This window comes from Oncorhynchus masou, chromosome 11 (assembly GCF_036934945.1).
Source record: "Oncorhynchus masou masou isolate Uvic2021 chromosome 11, UVic_Omas_1.1, whole genome shotgun sequence".
In the NCBI taxonomy this organism is placed as follows: domain Eukaryota; kingdom Metazoa; phylum Chordata; class Actinopteri; order Salmoniformes; family Salmonidae; genus Oncorhynchus; species Oncorhynchus masou.
The window spans coordinates 5,772,077-5,797,588 of record NC_088222.1 but is presented as its reverse complement, the minus strand read 5'-3'; the positions used below and the strand labels follow the sequence as shown (position 1 = coordinate 5,797,588).

Genomic DNA, 25,512 nt, shown 5'->3' with positions numbered 1-25,512 from the left:
GATGACTAGAGGCTGGTTGACCTCTCTCTATCTAATAGCATGATGACTAGAGGCTAGTTGACCTCTCTCTATCTAATAGCATGATGACTTGAGGCTAGTTGACCTCTCTCTCTATCTAATAGCATGATGACTAGAGGCTGGTTGACCTCTCTCTCTATCTAATAGCATGATGACTTGAGGCTAGTTGACCTCTCTCTCTATCTAATAGCATGATGACTAGAGGCTGGTTGACCTCTCTCTGTCTAATAGCATGATGACTAGAGGCTAGTTGACCTCTCTCTCTCTATCTAATAGCATGATGACTAGAGGCTAGTTGACCTCTCTCTCTCTATCTAATAGCATGATGACTTGAGGCTAGTTGACCTCTCTCTCTCTATCTAATAGCATGATGACTAGAGGCTTGTTGACCTCTCTCTGTCTAATAGCATGACGACTAGAGGCTTGTTGACCTCTCTCTGTCTAATAGCATGATGACTAGAGGCTAGTTGACCTCTCTCTCTGTCTAATAGCATGATGACTAGAGGCTAGTTGACCTCTCTCTATCTAATAGCATGATGACTAGAGGCTGGTTGACCTCTCTCTCTATCTAATAGCATGATGACTAGAGGCTAGTTGACCTCTCTATCTAATAGCATGATGACTAGAGGCTAGTTGACCTCTCTCTCTGTCTAATAGCATGATGACTAGAGGCTTGTTGACCTCTCTCTCTATCTAATAGCATGATGACTAGAGGCTAGTTGACCTCTCTCTCTGTCTAATAGCATGGTGACTAGAGGCTAGTTGACCTCTCTCTCTATCTAATAGCATGATGACTAGAGGCTGGTTGACCTCTCTCTATCTAATAGCATGATGACTAGAGGCTAGTTGACCTCTCTCTCTGTCTAATAGCATGGTGACTAGAGGCTAGTTGACCTCTCTCTCTGTCTAATAGCATGATGACTAGAGGCTAGTTGACCTCTCTCTCTGTCTAATAGCATGATGACTAGACGCTAGTTGACCTCTCTCTCTGTCTAATAGCATGATGACTAGAGGCTAGTTGACCTCTCTCTCTGTCTAATAGCATGATGACTAGAGGCTTGTTGACCTCTCTCTCTATCTAATAGCATGATGACTAGAGGCTTGTTGACCTCTCTCTCTATCTAATAGCATGATGACTAGAGGCTAGTTGACCTCTCTCTCTGTCTAATAGCATGGTGACTAGAGGCTAGTTGACCTCTCTCTCTGTCTAATAGCATGATGACTAGAGGCTAGTTGACCTCTCTCTCTGTCTAATAGCATGATGACTAGACGCTAGTTGACCTCTCTCTCTGTCTAATAGCATGATGACTAGAGGCTAGTTGACCTCTCTCTCTGTCTAATAGCATGATGACTAGAGGCTAGTTGACCTCTCTCTATCTAATAGCATGATGACTAGAGGCTGGTTGACCTCTCTCTCTATCTAATAGCATGATGACTAGAGGCTAGTTGACCTCTCTCTCTGTCTAATAGCATGACGACTAGAGGCTGGTTGATATCTCTCTATCTAATAGCATGATGACTAGAGGCTTGTTGACCTCTCTATCTAATAGCATGATGACTAGAAGGCTAGGTGCTCTCTCTCTCTCTGTCTAGTGCACTATATAGGGAATAGGGTTCTATAGGGCTCTGGTCTAAAGTAGTGCACTATATATAGGGAATAGGGTTCTATAGGGCTCTGGTCTAAAGTAGTGCACTATATAGGGAATAGGGTTCTATAGGGCTCTGGTCTAAAGTAGTGCACTATATAGGGAACAGGGTTCAATAGGGCTCTGGTCTAAAGTAGTGCACTATATAGGGAATAGGGTTCTTTAGGGCTCTGGTCTAAAGTAATGCACTATATAGGGAACAGGGTTCCATAGGGCTCTAGTCTAAAGTAGTGCACTATATAGGGAATAGGGTTCTATAGGGCTCTGGTCTAAAGTAGTGCACTATATAGGGAATAGGGTTCCATAGAGCTCTGGTCTAAAGTAGTGCACTATATAGGGAATAGGGTTCCATAGGGCTCTGGTCTAAAGTAGTGCACTATATATAGGGAATAGTGTTCCATAGGGCTCTGGTCTAAAGTAGTGCACTATATAGGGAATAGGGTTCCATAGGGCTCTGGTCTAAAGTAGTGCACTATATAGGGAATAGGGTTCCATTTGAGACACAAACCAGGGGTTGATGGAGGTGGCCTCCTCTCCACTCCCCCTTAGCCCTACTTGATTATTCCGGGCACCGCCAGCGTAGGGCCGGGGCACGACCTTGGCACTGCCCCCAGCGGAGGAGGGGGTTTGTCGGGGAGAGCAGAGAGGAGTACCCCTGTTCATGGAGCTCGACGTTGAGCTCCAAAGGACAGCGGGGGTGAGATGGACAGAGGAGAGAGGAGCCCCCGACCCCCAACGTAGGAGGTGAGTGGCCGCACAGTTAACACCTGTTAATTAGGTTAACTGGAGGTGACCGGAGGGGGGGAAGGGTGGAGGACAGGGGACAAGGGAAATTAGATTACTGTGGAGGGAGTCAAGAGTAGAAGAAAGAGGAAGAGAAGGGGAGAGGAGGAGGAGAGGAGGGGTAGAAAAGAAGGGGAGAGGAGGGGGAGAGGAGGGTTTTGTGGGCCTCGAGCCAGCCATCATGGGCCATCTGTGGCAGGGAGAGAGAGGATAAGGAAGAGGAGTGGAGGAGAAGGGAGGGGAGAGGGGAGGCGAGGGGAGAGGGGAGGGGAGGGGGAGGGGAGGGGGGTCATATTTCAAAAGGAATATCTCAGACAGGAGGGATCATAGAGTCAGACACCTGCACAGCTCTGGGACTACACAGCTCTGGAACTACACATCACTGGGACTACACAGCTCTGGGACTACACAGCTCTGGGACTACACATCACTGGGACTACACAGCTCTGGGACTACACATCACTGGGACTACACAGCTCTGGAACTACACATCACTGGGACTACACATCACTGGGACTACACATCACTGGGACTACACAGCTCTGGGACTACACAGCTCTGGGACTACACAGCTCTGGGACTACACAGCTCTGGGACTACACAGCTCTGGGATTACACAGCACTGGGACTACACAGCTCTGGGACTACACATCACTGGGACTACACAGCTCTGGGACTACACAGCACTGGGACTACACAGCTCTGGGACTACACAGCTCTGGGATTACACAGCACTGGGACTACACAGCTCTGGGACTACACATCACTGGGACTGCACAGCTCTGGGATTACACAGCTCTGGGACTACACATCACTGGGACTACACATCACTGGGACTACACATCACTGGGACTACACAACTCTGGGACTACACAGCTCTGGGACTACACATCACTGGGACTACACATCACTGGGACTACACAGCTCTGGGACTACACAGCTCTGGGACTACACAGCTCTGGGACAACACAGCTCTGGGATTACACAGCACTGGGACTACACAGCTCTGGGACTACACAGCACTGGGACTGCACAGCTCTGGGACTACACAGCTCTGGGATTACACAGCTCTGGGACTACACATCACTGGGACTACACATCACTGGGACTACACAGCACTGGGACTGCACAGCTCTGGGACTACACAGCTCTGGGATTACACATCACTGGGACTACACAGCTCTGGGATTACACAGCTCTGGGATTACACATCACTGGGACTACACAGCTCTGGGACTACACAGCTCTGGGACTACACAGCTCCTATAGACCAGTATAATGGTAGTCAGCTCTCCAATACTAGGCTATACTAATGAAAGACCATAGACTGGCACGTCCAGCCCAGGATAATACCGGCTGATCTCAGCTTTACAGACAGAGGGAGATACATGGTGTTAACATTCTATGATAACAATATACTATATACTGTATCATAAGGTTAAATATTTGAATATAAATCAAGGTGAGACAGGAATTATTAGCCTTGTATTTACATTGATCCCCAAAGTCAACCAGTTGACTCGTATTACTACCTGCGTCATCCCCCTCCCCACCCAAAAACATCTCAACAATAAAACTAAATATCCCCCCCCCCCCCACCCAGACCAGGAGGTATAGAGAACAGACCAGGTGGTAGAGAACAGACCAGGTGGTAGAGAACAGATCAGGAGGTATAGAGAACAGACCAGGTGCTAGAGAACAGACCAGGTGATATAGAGAACAGACCAGGTGGTATAGAGAACAGACCAGGTGCTAGAGAAAAGACCAGGAGGTATAGAGAACAGACCAGGAGGTATAGAGAACAGACCAGGAGGTATAGAGAACAGACCAGGTGCTAGAGAACAGACCAGGTGGTATAGAGAACAGACCAGGTGCTAGAGAACAGACCAGGTGGTATAGAGAACAGACCAGGAGGTATAGAGAACAGACCAGGAGGTATAGAGAACAGACCAGGTGCTAGAGAACAGACCAGGTGGTAGAGAACAGACCAGGAGGTATAGAGAACAGACCAGGAGGTATAGAGAACAGACCAGGTGGTATAGAGAACAGACCAGGTGGTAGAGAACAGACCAGGTGCTAGAGAACAGACCAGGTGGTATAGAGAACAGACCAGGTGCTAGAGAACAGACCAGGTGGTATAGAGAACAGACCAGGTGGTAGAGAACAGACCAGGAGGTATAGAGAACAGACCAGGAGGTATAGAGAACAGACCAGGAGGTATAGAGAACAGATCAGGTGGTATAGAGAACAGACCAGGAGGTATAGAGAACAGACCAGGTGCTAGAGAACAGACCAGGTGGTATAGAGAACAGACCAGGAGGTATAGAGAACAGACCAGGTGGTAGAGAACAGACCAGGAAGTATAGAGAACAGACCAGGTGGTATAGAGAACAGACCAGGTGCTAGAGAACAGACCAGGTGGTATAGAGAACAGACCAGGTGGTATAGAGAACAGACCAGGTGCTAAAGAACAGACCAGGTGGTATAGAGAACAGACCAGGTGATATAGAGAACAGACCAGGTGGTATAGAGAACAGACCAGGTGATATAGAGAACAGACCAGGAGGTATAGAGAACAGACCAGGTGGTAGAGAACAGACCAGGTGGTATAGAGAACAGACCAGGTGCTAGAGAACAGACCAGGTGGTAGAGAACAGACCAGGTGGTATAGAGAACAGACCAGGTGGTAGAGAACAGACCAGGTGGTATAGAGAACAGATCAGGAGGTATAGAGAACAGATCAGGAGGTATAGAGAACAGACCAGGAGGTATAGAGAACAGACCAGGTGGTAGAGAACAGACCAGGTGGTATAGAGAACAGACCAGGAGGTATAGAGAACAGACCAGGAGGTATAGAGAACAGACCAGGAGGTATAGAGAACAGACCAGGTGGTATAGAGAACAGACCAGGTGGTATAGAGAACAGACCAGGTGCTAGAGAACAGACCAGGTGGTATAGAGAACAGACCAGGTGGTAGAGAACAGACCAGGAGGTATAGAGAACAGACCAGGAGGTATAGAGAAGAGACCAGGAGGTATAGAGAACAGATCAGGTGGTATAGAGAACAGACCAGGAGGTATAGAGAACAGACCAGGTGCTAGAGAACAGACCAGGTGGTATAGAGAACAGACCAGGAGGTATAGAGAACAGACCAGGTGGTAGAGAACAGACCAGGAAGTATAGAGAACAGACCAGGTGGTATAGAGAACAGACCAGGTGCTAGAGAACAGACCAGGTGGTAGAGAACAGACCAGGTGGTATAGAGAACAGACCAGGAGGTATAGAGAACAGACCAGGAGGTATAGAGAACAGACCAGGTGGTATAGAGAACAGACCAGGTGGTATAGAGAACAGACCAGGTGCTAAAGAACAGACCAGGTGGTATAGAGAACAGACCAGGTGATATAGAGAACAGACCAGGTGGTAGAGAACAGACCAGGAGGTATAGAGAACAGATCAGGAGGTATAGAGAACAGATCAGGAGGTATAGAGAACAGACCAGGTGCTAGAGAACAGATCAGGAGGTATAGAGAACAGACCAGGTGATATAGAGAACAGACCAGGAGGTATAGAGAACAGACCAGGAGGTATAGAGAACAGACCAGGTGGTAGAGAACAGACCAGGTGATATAGAGAACAGACCAGGTGGTAGAGAACAGACCAGGAGGTATAGAGAACAGACCAGGTGATATAGAGAACAGACCAGGAGGTATAGAGAACAGACCAGGAGGTATAGAGAACAGACCAGGTGGTAGAGAACAGACCAGGTGGTATAGAGAACAGACCAGGTGGTAGAGAACAGATCAGGAGGTATAGAGAACAGATCAGGAGGTATAGAGAACAGACCAGGTGCTAGAGAACAGATCAGGAGGTATAGAGAACAGACCAGGAGGTATAGAGAACAGACCAGGAGGTATAGAGAACAGACCAGGTGCTAGAGAACAGATCAGGAGGTATAGAGAACAGATCAGGAGGTATAGAGAACAGACCAGGTGCTAGAGAACAGATCAGGAGGTATAGAGAACAGACCAGGAGGTATAGAGAACAGACCAGGAGGTATAGAGAACAGACCAGGTGGTAGAGAACAGACCAGGAGGTATAGAGAACAGACCAGGAGGTATAGAGAACAGACCAGGTGCTAGAGAACAGACCAGGAGGTATAGAGAACAGACCAGGAGGTATAGAGAACAGACCAGGTGCTAGAGAACAGACCAGGTGGTATAGAGAACAGACCAGGTGCTAGAGAACAGACCAGGAGGTATAGAGAACAGACCAGGTGCTAGAGAACAGACCAGGTGGTATAGAGAACAGACCAGGTGGTATAGAGAACAGACCAGGAGGTATAGAGAACAGACCAGGTGCTAGAGAACAGACCAGGAGGTATAGAGAACAGACCAGGAGGTATAGAGAACAGACCAGGTGGTATAGAGAACAGACCAGGTGGTATAGAGAACAGACCAGGTGCTAGAGAACAGACCAGGTGGTATAGAGAACAGACCAGGTGGTAGAGAACAGACCAGGAGGTATAGAGAACAGACCAGGAGGTATAGAGAAGAGACCAGGAGGTATAGAGAACAGATCAGGTGGTATAGAGAACAGACCAGGAGGTATAGAGAACAGACCAGGTGCTAGAGAACAGACCAGGTGGTATAGAGAACAGACCAGGAGGTATAGAGAACAGACCAGGTGGTAGAGAACAGACCAGGAAGTATAGAGAACAGACCAGGTGGTATAGAGAACAGACCAGGTGCTAGAGAACAGACCAGGTGGTAGAGAACAGACCAGGTGGTATAGAGAACAGACCAGGAGGTATAGAGAACAGACCAGGAGGTATAGAGAACAGACCAGGTGGTATAGAGAACAGACCAGGTGGTATAGAGAACAGACCAGGTGCTAAAGAACAGACCAGGTGGTATAGAGAACAGACCAGGTGATATAGAGAACAGACCAGGTGGTAGAGAACAGACCAGGAGGTATAGAGAACAGATCAGGAGGTATAGAGAACAGATCAGGAGGTATAGAGAACAGACCAGGTGCTAGAGAACAGATCAGGAGGTATAGAGAACAGACCAGGTGATATAGAGAACAGACCAGGAGGTATAGAGAACAGACCAGGAGGTATAGAGAACAGACCAGGTGGTAGAGAACAGACCAGGTGATATAGAGAACAGACCAGGTGGTAGAGAACAGACCAGGAGGTATAGAGAACAGACCAGGTGATATAGAGAACAGACCAGGAGGTATAGAGAACAGACCAGGAGGTATAGAGAACAGACCAGGTGGTAGAGAACAGACCAGGTGGTATAGAGAACAGACCAGGTGGTAGAGAACAGATCAGGAGGTATAGAGAACAGATCAGGAGGTATAGAGAACAGACCAGGTGCTAGAGAACAGATCAGGAGGTATAGAGAACAGACCAGGAGGTATAGAGAACAGACCAGGAGGTATAGAGAACAGACCAGGTGCTAGAGAACAGATCAGGAGGTATAGAGAACAGATCAGGAGGTATAGAGAACAGACCAGGTGCTAGAGAACAGATCAGGAGGTATAGAGAACAGACCAGGAGGTATAGAGAACAGACCAGGAGGTATAGAGAACAGACCAGGTGGTAGAGAACAGACCAGGAGGTATAGAGAACAGACCAGGAGGTATAGAGAACAGACCAGGTGCTAGAGAACAGACCAGGAGGTATAGAGAACAGACCAGGAGGTATAGAGAACAGACCAGGTGCTAGAGAACAGACCAGGTGGTATAGAGAACAGACCAGGTGCTAGAGAACAGACCAGGAGGTATAGAGAACAGACCAGGTGCTAGAGAACAGACCAGGTGGTATAGAGAACAGACCAGGTGGTATAGAGAACAGACCAGGAGGTATAGAGAACAGACCAGGTGCTAGAGAACAGACCAGGTGGTATAGAGAACAGACCAGGTGGTATAGAGAACAGACCAGGAGGTATAGAGAACAGACCAGGAGGTATAGAGAACAGACCAGGTGGTATAGAGAACAGACCAGGTGGTAGAGAACAGACCAGGAGGTATAGAGAACAGACCAGGTGCTAGAGAACAGACCAGGTGGTATAGAGAACAGACCAGGAGGTATAGAGAACAGACCAGGTGGTAGAGAACAGACCAGGAAGTATAGAGAACAGACCAGGTGGTATAGAGAACAGACCAGGTGGTATAGAGAACAGACCAGGTGGTAGAGAACAGACCAGGAAGTATAGAGAACAGACCAGGTGGTATAGAGAACAGACCAGGTGCTAAAGAACAGACCAGGTGGTATAGAGAACAGACCAGGTGATATAGAGAACAGACCAGGTGCTAGAGAACAGACCAGGTGATATAGAGAACAAGACCTCCCTCTACCAGAAACACACCTCTCAATTCAATTCAAGGGCTTTATTGGCATGGGAAACATGTGTTAACATTGCCAAAGCAAGTGAGGTAGATAATATACAAAAGTGAAATAAACAATAAAAATTAACAGTAAACATTATACATACAGAAGTTAAATAAACAAGGGAAATTAAATAAACATAATTATGGGTTGTATTTACAATGGTGTTTGTTCTTCACTGGTTGCCCTTTTCTTGTGGCAACACACCCATCTCTCTCTCTCTGTCTCTCTCTCGCTCTCTCCTCCCTCTACCTGAAACACACCTATCTCTCTCTCTGTTTCTCTCTCTGTCTGTCTCTCTCTCTCTCTCTCCTCCCTCTACCTGAAACACACCTCTCTCTCTCATCCTTCTACCTGAAACACACCTCTCTCTCTCTGTTTCTCTCTCTGTCTCTCTCTCTCTCTCTCTCTCCTCCCTCTACCTGAAACACACCTCTCTCTCTCTCTCTCATCCCTCTACCTGAAAAACACACACACATCTTTAACCCAGTCTCCTCCCCTTCATCTTTAACCAGGTCTCCTCCTCTTCATCTACACTGATTGAAGTGGATTTAACAAGAGACATCAATAAGGAATCATATCTTTCACCTGGATTCACCTGGCCAGTCTGTGTCACTGAAAGAGCAGGTGTTCTTAATGTTTTGCCCACTCAATGTATTTCATGGAGCAGGTCAAGTTTAATTAGGCTTCTGGTGTTGTCGAAAGATACATTATCTGTGTCAGTGGCCACTGGCTCACAACTTGAGGGGACAGAAGACAGGCACACACACACACACACACACACACACACACACACACACACACACACACACACACACAACACACACGAACACACACACACACACACACACACACACACACACACACACACACACACACACACTACGGCTAACTGAACATTGTCTGCCAACGCTCGCCTTGCGTTCCGTTACCGCCTCAGTTGACCGGCCCGAGAGAGTTAAGAGAGCATTCAGTTAAAACGCCAACCGAGGAAAGGGAGGAACTGAGGAAAGAGAGGAACTGAGGAAAGAGAGGAACTGAGGAAAGAGAGGAACTGAGGAAAGGGAGGAACTGAGGAACTGAGGAAAGGGAGGAACTGAGGAACTGAGGAAAGAGAGGAACTGAGGAACTGAGGAAAGGGAGGAACTGAGGAACTGAGGAACTGAGGAAAGAGAGGAACTGAGGAAAGAGAGGAACTGAGGAAAGAGAGGACCTGAGGAAAGAGAGGAACTGAGGAACTGAGGAAAGAGAGGAACTGAGGAAAGAGAGGAACTGAGGAAAGAGAGGAACTGAGGAAAGAGAGGAACTGAGGAAAGGGAGGAACTGAGGAAAGGGAGGAACTGAGGAAAGGGAGGAACTGAGGAAAGGGAGGAACTGAGGAAAGGGAGGAACTGAGGAAAGGGAGGAACTGAGGAAAGAGAGGAACTGAGGAAAGGGAGGAACTGAGGAAAGGGAGGAACTGAGGAAAGGGAGGAACTGAGGAAAGGGAGGAACTGAGGAAAGAGAGGAACTGAGGAAAGAGAGGAACTGAGGAAAGGGAGGAACTGAGGAAAGGGAGGAACTGAGGAAAGAGAGGAACTGAGGAAAGGGAGGAACTGAGGAAAGAGAGGAACTGAGGAACTGAGGAAAGAGAGGAACTGAGGAACTGAGGAAAGGGAGGAACTGAGGAAAGAGAGGAACTGAGGAAAGAGAGGAACTGAGGAAAGAGAGGAACTGAGGAACTGAGGAAAGGGAGGAACTGAGGAACTGAGGAAAGGGAGGAACTGAGGAACTGAGGAAAGGGAGGAACTGAGGAACTGAGGAACTGAGGAACTGAGGAAAGAGAGGAACTGAGGAACTGAGGAACTGAGGAACTGAGGAACTGAGGAAAGAGAGGAACTGAGGAACTGAGGAAAGAGAGGAACTGAGGAACTGAGGAACTGAGGAACTGAGGAACTGAGGAAAGGGAGGAACTGAGGAAAGGAAGGAACTGAGGAAAGAGAGGAACTGAGGAAAGGGAGGAACTGAGGAACTGAGGAACTGAGGAAAGGGAGGAACTGAGGAACTGAGGAAAGGGAGGAACTGAGGAACTGAGGAAAGAGAGGAACTGAGGAACTGAGGAAAGGGAGGAACTGAGGAACTGAGGAAAGGGAGGAACTGAGGAACTGAGGAAAGGAAGGAACTGAGGAAAGAGAGGAACTGAGGAAAGAGAGGAACTGAGGAAAGGGAGGAACTGAGGAATTGAGGAAAGGGAGGAACTGAGGAACTGAGGAACTGAGGAACTGAGGAACTGAGGAAAGAGAGGAACTGAGGAACTGAGGAAAGGGAGGAACTGAGGAAAGGGAGGAACTGAGGAAAGAGAGGAACTGAGGAAAGGGAGGAACTGAGGAAAGGGAGGAACTGAGGAAAGGGAGGAACTGAGGAAAGGGAGGAACTGAGGAAAGGGAGGAACTGAGGAAAGAGAGGAACTGAGGAAAGGGAGGAACTGAGGAAAGGAGTAACTGAGGAAAGGGAGGAACTGAGGAAAGAGAGGAACTGAGGAAAGGGAGGAACTGAGGAAAGAGAGGAACTGAGGAACTGAGGAAAGGGAGGAACTGAGGAACTGAGGAAAGAGAGGAACTGAGGAACTGAGGAAAGGGAGGAACTGAGGAAAGAGAGGAACTGAGGAAAGGGAGGAACTGAGGAAAGAGAGGAACTGAGGAACTGAGGAAAGGGAGGAACTGAGGAACTGAGGAAAGGGAGGAACTGAGGAACTGAGGAAAGGGAGGAACTGAGGAACTGAGGAACTGAGGAACTGAGGAAAGAGAGGAACTGAGGAAAGGGAGGAACTGAGGAAAGAGAGGAACTGAGGAACTGAGGAAAGGGAGGAACTGAGGAAAGGGAGGAACTGAGGAAAGGGAGGAACTGAGGAAAGGGAGGAACTGAGGAAAGGGAGGAACTGAGGAAAGGGAGGAACTGAGGAAAGGGAGGAACTGAGGAAAGGGAGGAACTGAGGAAAGGGAGGAACTGAGGAAAGGGAGGAACTGAGGAAAGGGAGGAACTGAGGAAAGGGAGGCACTGAGGAAAGGGAGGAACTGAGGAAAGAGAGGAACTGAGGAAAGGGAGGAACTGAGGAAAGGGAGGAACTGAGGAAAGGGAGGAACTGAGGAACTGAGGAAAGAGAGGAACTGAGGAACTGAGGAAAGGGAGGAACTGAGGAAAGGGAGGCACTGAGGAAAGGGAGGAACTGAGGAAAGAGAGGAACTGAGGAAAGGGAGGAACTGAGGAAAGGGAGGAACTGAGGAAAGAGAGGAACTGAGGAAAGGGAGGAACTGAGGAAAGGGAGGAACTGAGGAAAGGGAGGAACTGAGGAACTGAGGAAAGAGAGGAACTGAGGAACTGAGGAAAGGGAGGAACTGAGGAAAGAGAGGAACTGAGGAAAGAGAGGAACTGAGGAACTGAGGAAAGAGAGGAACTGAGGAACTGAGGAAAGGGAGGAACTGAGGAACTGAGGAAAGGGAGGAACTGAGGAACTGAGGAACTGAGGAACTGAGGAAAGAGAGGAACTGAGGAACTGAGTAAAGGGAGGAACTGAGGAACTGAGGAAAGAGAGGAACTGAGGAACTGAGGAAAGGGAGGAACTGAGGAACTGAGTAAAGGGAGGAACTGAGGAACTGAGGAAAGAGAGGAACTGAGGAACTGAGGAACTGAGGAACTGAGGAACTGAGGAAAGGGAGGAACTGAGGAAAGGAAGGAACTGAGGAAAGAGAGGAACTGAGGAACTGAGGAACTGAGGAACTGAGGAAAGGGAGGAACTGAGGAAAGGGAGGAACTGAGGAAAGAAGGGGTTGATAAACATCACTCTAAGTCACCTGACTTCTGTGTTGTGTCCCCTTTTTATGAGGCCTGGTCCAAATGTAGTGCACAGTGTCGAGAATAGGGTTCTATTTGTGACGCAGACAGTGAGTTTAGCTGTTTAGCTAAATGCCCTTCGTCATTGACTGACTGTGTGAGCCACTTACAGGAAAGGTAAAAGACAAGAGTTTGCTTGCAGGACACATCCAGGTCATTTTTCTCAGACTGGATAGACAAGAATTTAAAAAAAATCACAACTTCTCACTTCTGTGTGGCTGAGTGGTAATTCTACTGGTGAGTCCTGGGGTCGGCAGGTAGCCTAGTGGTTAGAGGGTTGGACGAGGAACCGTAAACGTGGCTCGATCGAATCTCCGAGCTGACAAAAAAATAGGACGTTCTGCCCCTGAACAAAGGCAGTTGACCCACTGTTCCCCGGTAGGCAGTCATTTTAAATAAGAATATTGTTCTTAATGAAATGACTTGCCTGGTTGAACAAATCAGACCCAAACAGACTGGAAGGTATCTCTGAAGCTGTTCACTGACTTTCCAAAGAATATTGTACTGTGTGTTTGTTTCTCATTCCTCCGAAAAAAAAAAAAATATATATATATATATATATATATATATATATATATATTTTTTTTTTACCCTTCTAAAAAAACTGTGATTTGTCATGTAGCCATTTGCATGGCCTCTCTCCTCCAATACAATTAATGTTGGTAGAACATCTCTTACCTGTTAGTCTGGAGTTGAGGTATGGAGGAGAGATGTTGTCGTGTGGGTGGGAGCCCATTTCACGGCTAGTCATGTGAGTGTACTGGGAACCATCAGCAAAACTCTGGAACACAGAGAGAGAACTGACTGGGTCAGGACAGTAATATAGTATCTATGTAATACAGTACTGGGTCAGGACAGTAATATAGTATCTATGTAATACAGAACTGGGTCAGGACAGTAATATAGTATCTATGTAATACAGTACTGACTGGGTCAGGACAGTAATATAGTATCTATGTAATACAGAACTGGGTCAGGACAGTAATATAGTATCTATGTAATACAGTACTGACTGGGTCAGGACAGTAATATAGTATCTATGTAATACAGTACTGGGTCAGGACAGTAATATAGTATCTATGTAATACAGTACTGGGTCAGGACAGTAATATAGTATCTATGTAATACAGTACTGACTGGGTCAGGACAGTAATATAGTATCTATGTAATACAGAACTGGGTCAGGACAGTAATATAGTATCTATGTAATACAGAACTGGGTCAGGACAGTAATATAGTATCTATGTAATACAGAACTGGGTCAGGACAGTAATATAGTATCTATGTAATACAGTACTGTGTCAGGACAGTAATATAGTATCTATGTAATACAGTACTGGGTCAGGACAGTAATATAGTATCTATGTAATACAGTACTGGGTCAGGACAGTAATATAGTATCTATGTAATACAGTACTGGGTCAGGACAGTAATATAGTATCTATGTAATACAGTACTGGGTCAGGACAGTAATATAGTATCTATGTAATACAGAACTGACTGGGTCAGGACAGTAACACAGTATCTATGTAATACAGAACTGACTGGGTCAGGACAGTAATATAGTATATATGTAATACAGAACTGGGTCAGGACAGTAATATAGTATCTATGTAATACAGTACTGGGTCAGGACAGTAATATAGTATCTATGTAATACAGTACTGGGTCAGGACAGTAATATAGTATCTATGTAATACAGTACTGGGTCAGGACAGTAATATAGTATCTATGTAATACAGTACTGGGTCAGGACAGTAATATAGTATCTATGTAATACAGAACTGACTGGGTCAGGACAGTAACACAGTATCTATGTAATACAGAACTGACTGGGTCAGGACAGTAATATAGTATATATGTAATACAGAACTGGGTCAGGACAGTAATATAGTATCTATGTAATACAGTACTGGGTCAGGACAGTAATATAGTATCTATGTAATACAGTACTGGGTCAGGACAGTAATATAGTATCTATGTAATACAGAACTGGGTCAGGACAGTAATATAGTATCTATGTAATACAGTACTGGGTCAGGACAGTAATATAGTATCTATGTAATACAGAACTGACTGGGTCAGGACAGTAATATAGTATCTATGTAATACAGAACTGACTGGGTCAGGACAGTAATATAGTATCTATGTAATACAGTACTGACTGGGTCAGGACAGTAATATAGTATCTATGTAATACAGTACTGGGTCAGGACAGTAATATAGTATCTATGTAATACAGAACTGACTGGGTCAGGACAGTAATATAGTATCTATGTAATACAGAACTGGGTCAGGACAGTAATATAGTATCTATGTAATACAGTACTGGGTCAGGACAGTAATATAGTATCTATGTAATACAGAACTGGGTCAGGACAGTAATATAGTATCTATGTAATACAGAACTGACTGGGTCAGGACAGTAATATAGTATCTATGTAATACAGAACTGACTGGGTCAGGACAGTAATATAGTATCTATGTAATACAGAACTGGGTCAGGACAGTAATATAGTATCTATGTAATACAGTACTGGGTCAGGACAGTAATATAGTATCTATGTAATACAGAACTGGGTCAGGACAGTAATATAGTATCTATGTAATACAGTACTGGGTCAGGACAGTAATATAGTATCTATGTAATACAGTACTGGGTCAGGACAGTAATATAGTATCTATGTAATACAGAACTGACTGGGTCAGGACAGTAATATAGTATCTATGTAATACAGTACTGGGTCAGGACAGTAATATAGTATCTATGTAATACAGTACTGACTGGGTCAGGACAGTAATATAGTATCTATGTAATACAGTACTGGGTCAGGACAGTAATATAGTATCTATGTAATACAGAACTGACTGGGTCAGGACAGTAATATAGTATCTATGTAATACAGTACTGGGTCAGGACAGTAATATAGTATCTATGTAATACAGTACTGACTGGGTCAGGACAGTAATATAGTATCTATGTAATACAGTACTGGGTCAGGACAGTAATATAGTATCTATGTAATACAGAACTGACTGGGTCAGGACAGTAATATAGTATCTATGTAATACAGTACTGGGTCAGGACAGTAATATAGTATCTATGTAATACAGAACTGACTGGGTCAGGACAGTAATATAGTATCTATGTAATACAGAACTGGGTCAGGACAGTAATATAGTATCTATGTAATACAGTACTGGGTCAGGACAGTAATATAGTATCTATGTAATACAGAACTGACTGGGTCAGGACAGTAATATAGTATCTATGTAATACAGAACTGACTGGGTCAGGACAGTAATATAGTATCTATGTAATACAGTACTGACTGGGTCAGGACAGTAATATAGTATCTATGTAATACAGTACTGGGTCAGGACAGTAATATAGTATCTATGTAATACAGAACTGACTGGGTCAGGACAGTAATATAGTATCTATGTAATACAGAACTGGGTCAGGACAGTAATATAGTATCTATGTAATACAGTACTGGGTCAGGACAGTAATATAGTATCTATGTAATACAGAACTGGGTCAGGACAGTAATATAGTATCTATGTAATACAGAACTGACTGGGTCAGGACAGTAATATAGTATCTATGTAATACAGAACTGACTGGGTCAGGACAGTAATATAGTATCTATGTAATACAGAACTGGGTCAGGACAGTAATATAGTATCTATGTAATATAGTACTGGGTCAGGACAGTAATATAGTATCTATGTAATACAGAACTGGGTCAGGACAGTAATATAGTATCTATGTAATACAGTACTGGGTCAGGACAGTAATATAGTATCTATGTAATACAGTACTGGGTCAGGACAGTAATATAGTATCTATGTAATACAGAACTGACTGGGTCAGGACAGTAATATAGTATCTATGTAATACAGTACTGGGTCAGGACAGTAATATAGTATCTATGTAATACAGTACTGACTGGGTCAGGACAGTAATATAGTATCTATGTAATACAGTACTGGGTCAGGACAGTAATATAGTATCTATGTAATACAGTACTGGGTCAGGACAGTAATATAGTATCTATGTAATACAGTACTGGGTCAGGACAGTAATATAGTATCTATGTAATACAGAACTGACTGGGTCAGGACAGTAATATAGTATCTATGTAATACAGTACTGGGTCAGGACAGTAATATAGTATCTATGTAATACAGTACTGGGTCAGGTTATATATATACAGGTTATATATATACAGGTTATATATTACAGGTTATATATATACAGGTTATATATTACAGGTTATATATATACAGGTTATATATATACAGGTTATATATATACAGGTTATATATTACAGGTTATATATATACAGGTTATATATTACAGGCTATACATATTTCAGGTTATATATATTACAGGTTGTATATATATTACAGGCTATATATATATATTACAGGTTGTATATATATTACAGGTTATAGCGTAACGTGTCTAGATTTCCTGCTTCGACATATTTCTACAGGTATTACATATTATACTGCTATGTGTGTCTTTGGAACTCACCTTTGAAGGGGCACCTCTATGTCCCCACGTCCCTGCACTGGCTCTGTCCCCCATGTCTACAAGGAGACAGAAACAAAGAGAGAACATGAGACTTAAAGAACCTGCGTGACTTTACCTTGTTAATTATTTACATCGACCGCCAGAAGCTAAAATATGGATTCAAACCGCCCATTTTCCTCACTTTCATAACCTAACAATATTTTTATTAATTTACCTTTATTTTACTAGGCATGTCAGTTAAGAACAAATTCTTATTTTCAATGACAGCCTAGGAACTGGTTAACTGCCTGTTCAGGGGCAGAACGACAGATTTTGTACCTTGTCCGCTCGGGGATTTGAACTTGCAACCTTCCGGTCACTAGTCCAACACTCTAACCACTATGCTACCCTGCCACCTCAACGTTTACTACTGAAATCTATGGCACACAGATGAACATGAAACACATTGATTATATATATAGAATGTTTTACATAAAATAAAATACCACTTTAAACACATCATTTTGGTTAGATTTCTTCAGTCCTGTTCCTCAGTGTTTTACTGAAACTGGGGGAAGAGTTTGTTATAGTATCTACTGCTGATTGCCGCTCTAATCCTAACTAATCTATTCATATTATTGGATGAATGTAGATAAGAAAATGACGATCAATTGTAATAATTGTTATAAATATAATATTATAATATTACCGTATTTTTTGTTTTGCATTGTGCATCAGTGTCACGCCCTGACCACAGAGTTCCCTTGTTTCTCGATGGTGTCGTAGGTCAGGGCGTGACTAGGGGATATTCTAGCTTAATAATTTCTATGTTGGTGTTCTAGTTTATATTTTCTATGTTGGTGTTTTGTGTATGATTCCCAATTAGAGGCAGCTGGTAATCGTTGTCTCTCATTGGGGATCATATTTAAGTAGATATTTCTCCCATCCTGTGTTTTGTGGGATATTATTTTTGTGTTTGTGCCTGTGTACCACGTAGTCGCGGTTCGTTGTTCGTTTATTGATTTACTGTTTGTTTTTTCTTTAAGTTTCACTTTTTAAATAATTATGTGGAACACAACCTCCTCAACCGCCTTGGTCCCGTTCCTACGACAACCGTGACAATCAGGATTACCGTGTACCCTGGTGTAGTCAAAACTGACTGACATGATGTGTCTCGATGTCTCTCACACCCTGAACTGGTGTAGTCAAATATCTTGATTTAACACCTTCTTTGTTGTCTTTATTTCTTGGTTCTTCAGAAAACCGTCCTTTGTGTCGGTGAATAGAGGAGAACTTACTCACACTGTAGAGTTAATCTGACACTATTGATAGCGTGCAGAGAACACAATGCAAACATCCCAGCTGTTACAAAACACTCTGGGAGCTGTGGAGAGTCACTACCTAGTCTACAGTGTGGAGAGTCACTACCTCGTCTACAGTGTGGAGAGTCACTACCAGTCTACCTCTTAAATCAAACTAGACTACTACCTCTTAAATCAAACTAGACTACCTCTTAAATCAAACTAGACTTCCTCTTAAATCAAACTAGACTTCCTCTTAAATCAAACTAGACTACCTCTTAAATCAAACTAGACTACTACCTCTTAAATCAAACTAGACTACTACCTCTTAAATCAAACTAGACTACCTCTTAAATCAAACTAGACTTCCTCTTAAATCAAACTAGACTTCCTCTTAAATCAAACTAGACTACCTCTTAAATCAAACTAGACTACCTCTTAAATCAAACTAGACTTCCTCTTAAATCAAACTAGACTACTACCTCTTAAATCAAACTAGACTACCTCTTAAATCAAACCAGACTTCCTCTTAAATCAAACTAGACTTCCTCTTAAATCAAACTAGACTACCTCTTAAATCAAACTAGACTACCTCTTAAATCAAACTAGACTACCTCTTAAATCAAACTAGACTACCTCTTAAATCAAACTAGACGTCCTCTTAAATCAAACTAGACTACTACCTCTTAAATCAAACTAGACGTCCTCTTAAATCAAACTAGACGTCCACTTAAATCAAACTAGACGTCCTCTTAAATCAAACTAGACTACCTCTTAAATCAAACTAGACTACTACCTCTTAAATCAAACCAGACTACCTCTTAAATCAAACTAGACGTCCTCTTAAATCAAACTAGACTACTACCTCTTAAATCAAACCAGACTACCTCTTAAATCAAACTAGACTACTACCTCTTAAATCAAACTAGACGTCCTCTTAAATCAAACTAGACTACCTCTTAAATCAAACTAGACTACTACCTCTTAAATCAAACTAGACTACCTCTTAAATCAAACCAGACTACCTCTTAAATCAAACTAGACTTCCTCTTAAATCAAACTAGACGTCCTCTTAAATCAAACTAGACGTCCTCTTAAATCAAACTAGACTACTACCTCTTAAATCAAACTAGACTACCTCTTAAATCAAACTAGACTACTACCTCTTAAATCAAACCAGACTACCTCTTAAATCAAACTAGACTACCTCTTAAATCAAACTAGACGTCCTCTTAAATCAAACTAGACGTCCTCTTAAATCAAACTAGACTACTACCTCTTAAATCAAACTAGACTACCTCTTAAATCAAACTAGACTACCTCTTAAATCAAACTAGATGTCCTCTTAAATCAAACTAGACTACTACCTCTTAAATCAAACTAGACTACCTCTTAAATCAAACTAGACTACCTCTTAAATCAAACTAGACGTCCTCTTAAATCAAACTAGACTACTACCTCTTAAATCAAACTAGACGTCCTCTTAAATAAAACTAGACGTCCTCTTAAATCAAACTAGACGTCCTCTTAAATCAAACGAGACTACTACCTCTTAAATCAAACTAGACGTCCTCTTAAATCAAACTAGACTTCCTGTTAAAACAGGAAACGTGTGGAGTAAGGACAGAATTCGGTACTCAAGTCAGTCAGTCACCAGGGTGGTTGTCTGTCTCCCGATCTGTGCCTGAGTCAATCAGTCAATCAGTCAGGAGCTGTAATCACTTCTCTATATAGTATAAATATATACTGTATATACAGGTGTTGCTGCCCACTGACTGTCCCATTCATAACTCAACCAGGCGGACAGACAACAGTGTATTTCTGCTCTTCACTCAACATACACACATATGAGTGAACACCTGGTGGGATTGGTCTCAAATGGAGGATAGTTGACTTCAGCCCTGGGCCTCTCACCAGGTGGATACCACTCTGCTCATCACTTAACAAGTCAAAATACATACAGATTAGTGTACAGGGCTACGGTGGTTGGAAGCAGTGGGATTTGAACCCACTCGTCCGAAGAGACTGGAGACAAAGTGTATTTAGTTTGTGAAGAACCAGACTGTTGTGGAGAACTGAGTACCTACCTAAACAAGTCTGTCTGTGTGTCTGTCTGTGTGTCTGTCTGTCTGTCTGTCTGTCTGTCTGTCTGTTTGTCTGTTACACATGTCTCTCTGTCTGTTACACCTGCCTGTCTGTCTGCCTGTCTGTTACACCTGTCTGTCTGTCTGTCTGTCTGTCTGTCTGTCTGTCTGTCTGTCTGTCTGTCTGTCTGTCTGTCTGTCTGTCTGTCTGTCTGTCTGTCTGCCTGCCTGTCTGTCTGTCTGTCTGTCTGTCTGTCTGTCTGTCTGTCTGTCTGTCTGTCTGTCTGTCTGTCTGTCTGTCTGTCTGCCTGCCTGCCTGTCTGTCTGTTACACCTGCCTGCATGTCTGTCTGTTACACCTGTTTGTTTGTCTGTATGTCTGTCTGTTAAACCTGTCTGCCTGTCTGTCTGCCTGTCTGTATGTCTGTCTACTCTGGGCCTATACTAACTTTAGAAACATTTGTAGACCTAGAACACGGCTACACATTTTTTTGTGTTGTGGGAACATATCTCTAGTGACGTCCCCACAACATTCCCGCAACCAAATGAAACATTCTGGGAACCTTTAAAGACGAAATGTGTTTAGGGAACGTTCTCGCAACATCAAACAAATGTTTTTATAAAAAACATTAATAGCTCAACCTGACAAATGTTCTGGGAACTCTCTTTTCTCTCTTCGTCCTAGTTGGGCCACGGCTCAAAGTAACACAGGGACTGATACAGTCGCTTTTAGCTTATTCTGGGACACACACAAACGCACGCAGGCACGCACACACACACACACACACACACACAGCAGAGAGTAGAAGAGTGGGTCTACTTTAATAAATCCATTTTACAGGATTAGAGCGAGCGATAGTGGCCCGTAATCCACAGTGCTTTAGCAGAGAGAGGGACAGAGACAGAGAGACAGACAGGGACAGAGAGATGGGCAGAGAGACAGAGAGAGAGAGGGAGAGAGATGGACAGAGACAGAGAGAGAGAGACAGACAGGGACAGAGAGATGGGCAGAGAGACAGAGGGAGAGAGAGGGACAGAGACAGAGAGACAGACAGGGACAGAGAGATGGGCAGAGAGACAGAGAGAGAGAGGGAGAGAGATGGACAGAGACAGAGAGACAGACAGGGACAGAGAGATGGGCAGAGAGACACAGAGAGAGAGAGAGAGAGGGAGAGAGATGGACAGAGACAGAGAGACAGACAGGGACAGAGAGATGGGCAGAGAGACACAGAGAGAGAGAGAGAGAGGGAGAGAGATGGACAGAGACAGAGAGAGAGAGACAGAGAGTCAGAGCCAGAGAGATGGACAGAGACGGAGAGAGAGAGACAGAGAGTCAGAGACAGAGAGTCAGAGAGAGAGACAGAGAGATAGAGAGATGGACAGAGACAGAGAGTCAGAGAGACAGAGAGAGAGAGACAGAGACAGAGAGTCGGAGAGATGGACAGAGACAGAGAAACAGAGAGATGGACAGAGACAGAGAGAGAGAGACAGAGAGTCAGAGCCAGAGTGTCAGAGAGAGAGACAGAGAGACAGAGAGATGGACAGAGACAGAGCGTCAGAGAGACAGAGACAGAGAGTCAGAGAGATGGACAGAGACAGAGAAACAGAGAGATGGACAGAGACAGAGAGATGGACAGAGACAGAGAGAGAGACAGAGAGTCAGAGACAGAGTGTCAGAGAGAGAGACAGAGAGATGGACAGAGATAGAGAGTCAGAGAGACATAGAGAGAGAGACAGAGAGTCAGAGAGATGGACAGAGACAGAGAAACAGAGAGATGGACAGAGACAGAGAGATGGACAGAGACAGAGAGAGAGACAGAGAGAGGGACAGAGACAGAGACAGAGAAACAGAGAGATGGACAGAGACAGAGACAGAGAGAGAGACAGAGAGAGGGACAGAGACAGAGAGACAGAGAGATGGACAGAGACAAACTCAATTTTGATAAACTCTCATATCTACTGGGTGAAATTCCACAGTGTGCCATCACAGCAGCAAGATTTGTGACCTGTTGACACGAGAAAAGGTCAACCAGTGAAGAACAAACACCATTGTAAATACAACCCATATTTATGCTTATTTATTTTCACTTGTGTACTTTAACCATTTGTACATTGTTAAAACACTGTGTATATATATAATATGACATTTGTAATGTCTTTATTGTTTTGGAACCTTTGTATGTGTAATGTTTACTGTTAATTTTTATTGTTTATTTCACTTTTGTTTATTATCTACTTTACTTGCTTTGGCAATGTTAACACATGTTTCCCATGCCAATAAAGCCCCTTGAATTTAATTGGATTGAATTGACAGAGAGAGAGACAGAGAGACAGAGAGAGAGAGAGACAGAGAGAGAGAGAGAGACAGAGAGAGACAGAGAGACAGAGAGAGAGACAGAGAGAGAGACAGAGAGAGAGAGACAGAGAGAGAGACAGAGAGACAGAGAGAGAGACAGAGAGACAGAGAGAGAGAGACAGAGAGACAGAGAGAGGCCTATGCTTTATTCTTCAGATAAGAACAATGGAAGTGGGCTACAGGGCATAATGTGGGCTACAGGGCATTATGTGGGCTACAGGGCATTATGTGGGCTACAGGGAATTATGTGGGCTACAGGGTATTATGTGGGCTACAGGGCATCATGTGGGCTACAGGGCATCATGTGGGCTACAGAGCATTATGTGGGCTACAGGGCATTATGTGGGCTACAGAGCATCAGGTGGGCTACATGGCATCATGTGGGCTACATGGCATCCTGTGGGCTACAGGGCATTATGTGGGCTACAGGGCATCATGTGGGCTACAGGGCATCATGTGGGCTACAGGGCATTATGTGGGCTACAGAGCATCATGTGAGCTACAGGGCATCCTGTGGGCTACAGGGCATTATGTGGGATACAGGGCATTATGTGGGATACAGGGCATTATGTGGGCTACAGGGTATTATGTGGGCTACAAGGCATTATGTGGGCAACAGGGCATTATGTGGGCTACAGGGCATTATGTGGGCTACAGGGTATTATGTGGGCTACAGAGCATTATGTGGGCTACAGGGTATTATGTGGGCTACAGGGCATTATGTGGGCTACAGGGTATTATGTGGGCTACAGGGCATTATGTGGGCTACAGAGCATTATGTGGGCTACAGGGCATTATGTGGGCTACAGAGCATTCTGTGGGCAACAGGGCATTATGTGGGCAACAGGGCATTATGTGGGCTACAGGGCATCATGTGGGCTACAGAGCATTCTGTGGGCTACAGAGAATTCTGTGGGCTACATGGCATTATGTGGGCTACAGGGCATTATGTGGGCTACAGGGCATTATGTGGGCTACAGGGTATTATGTGGGCTACAGGGCATCATGTGGGCTACAGGGCATTATGTGGGCTACAGGGCATCATGTGGGCTACAGGGCATCATGTGGGCTACAGGGCATCATGTGGGCTACAGGGCATCATGTGGGCTACATGGCATCCTGTGGGCTACAGGGCATTTGGCTGTCATAAGGTGAATTCACCAATTTGTAAGTCGCTCTGGATAAGAGCGTCTGCCAAATGACTTAAATGTAAATGTAAAATTATGTGGGCTACAGGACATTATGTGGGCTACAGGGCATTATGTGGGCTACAGGGCATTATGTGGGCTACAGAGCATCATGTGGGCTACAGGGCATCATGTGGGCTACATGGCATCCTGTGGGCTACAGGGCATTTGGATGTCATAAGGTGAATTCACCAATTTGTAAGTCGCTCTGGATAAGAGCGTCTGCCAAATGACTTAAATGTAAATGTAAAATTATGTGGGCTACAGGACATTATGTGGGCTACAGGGCATTATGTGGGCTACAGAGCATTCTGTGGGCAACAGGGCATTATGTGGGCTACAGGGCATTATGTGGGCTACAAGGCATTATGTGGGCAACAGGGCATTATGTGGGCTACAGGGCATTATGTGGGCTACAGGGTATTATGTGGGCTACAGGGCATTATGTGGGCTACAGAGCATGATGTGGGCTACAGGGTATTATGTGGGCTACAGAGCATTATGTGGGCTACAGGGTATTATGTGGGCTACAGAGCATTCTGTGGGCTACAGGGCATTATGTGGGCTAAAGGGCATTATGTCGGCTACAGGGCATCATGTGGGCTACAGGGTATTATGTGGGCTACAGGGTATTATGTGGGCTACAGGGCATTATGTGGGCTACAGGGTATTATGTGGGCTACAGGGCATTATGTGGGCTACAGGGTATTATGTGGGCTACAGGGTATTAAGTGGGCTACAGAGCATTATGTGGGCTACAGGGTATTATGTGGGCTACAGAGCATTATGTGGGATACAGGGTATTATGTGGGCTACAGAGCATTCGGTGGGCTACAGGGCATTATGTGGGCTACAGAGCATTATGTAGGCTACAATGCATTATGTGGGCTACAGGGCATTATGTGCACTACAGGGCATTATGTGGGCTACAGAGCATTATGTGGGCTACAGGGTATTATGTGGGCTACAGTGCATTATGTGGGCTACAGGGTATTATGTGGGCTACAGAGCATTCTGTGGGCAACAGGGCATTATGTGGGCTACAGGGCATCATGTGGGCTACAGAGCATTCTGTGGGCTACAGGACATTATGTGGGTTACAGGACATTATGTGGGCTACAGGGCATAATGTGGGCTACAGGGCATTATGTGGGCTACAGGGAATTATGTGGGCTACAGGGTATTATGTGGGCTACAGGGCATCATGTGGGCTACAGGGCATCATGTGGGCTACAGAGCATTATGTGGGCTACAGGGCATTATGTGGGCTACAGAGCATCAGGTGGGCTACATGGCATCATGTGGGCTACATGGCATCCTGTGGGCTACAGGGCATTATGTGGGCTAC

At 44.6% G+C, this 25,512-nt stretch overlaps 1 protein-coding gene across 11 annotated transcripts in view; it reads right to left on the bottom strand.

The window, feature by feature from the left end:
* Positions 1–25,512, bottom strand: part of tcf4 (transcription factor 4) — a 525,031-nt gene that overhangs the window by 403,893 nt on the left and 95,626 nt on the right. For all 11 annotated transcript variants that reach the window (XM_064977265.1, XM_064977266.1, XM_064977263.1 and 8 more), the window contains 2 exons: positions 17,259–17,314; positions 13,394–13,496 (listed from right to left, as the gene is read on the bottom strand). In XM_064977265.1, coding sequence (XP_064833337.1) covers positions 13,394–13,496; positions 17,259–17,314 — 159 coding nt within the window. The remainder of the gene's footprint in view (positions 1–13,393; positions 13,497–17,258; positions 17,315–25,512) is intronic.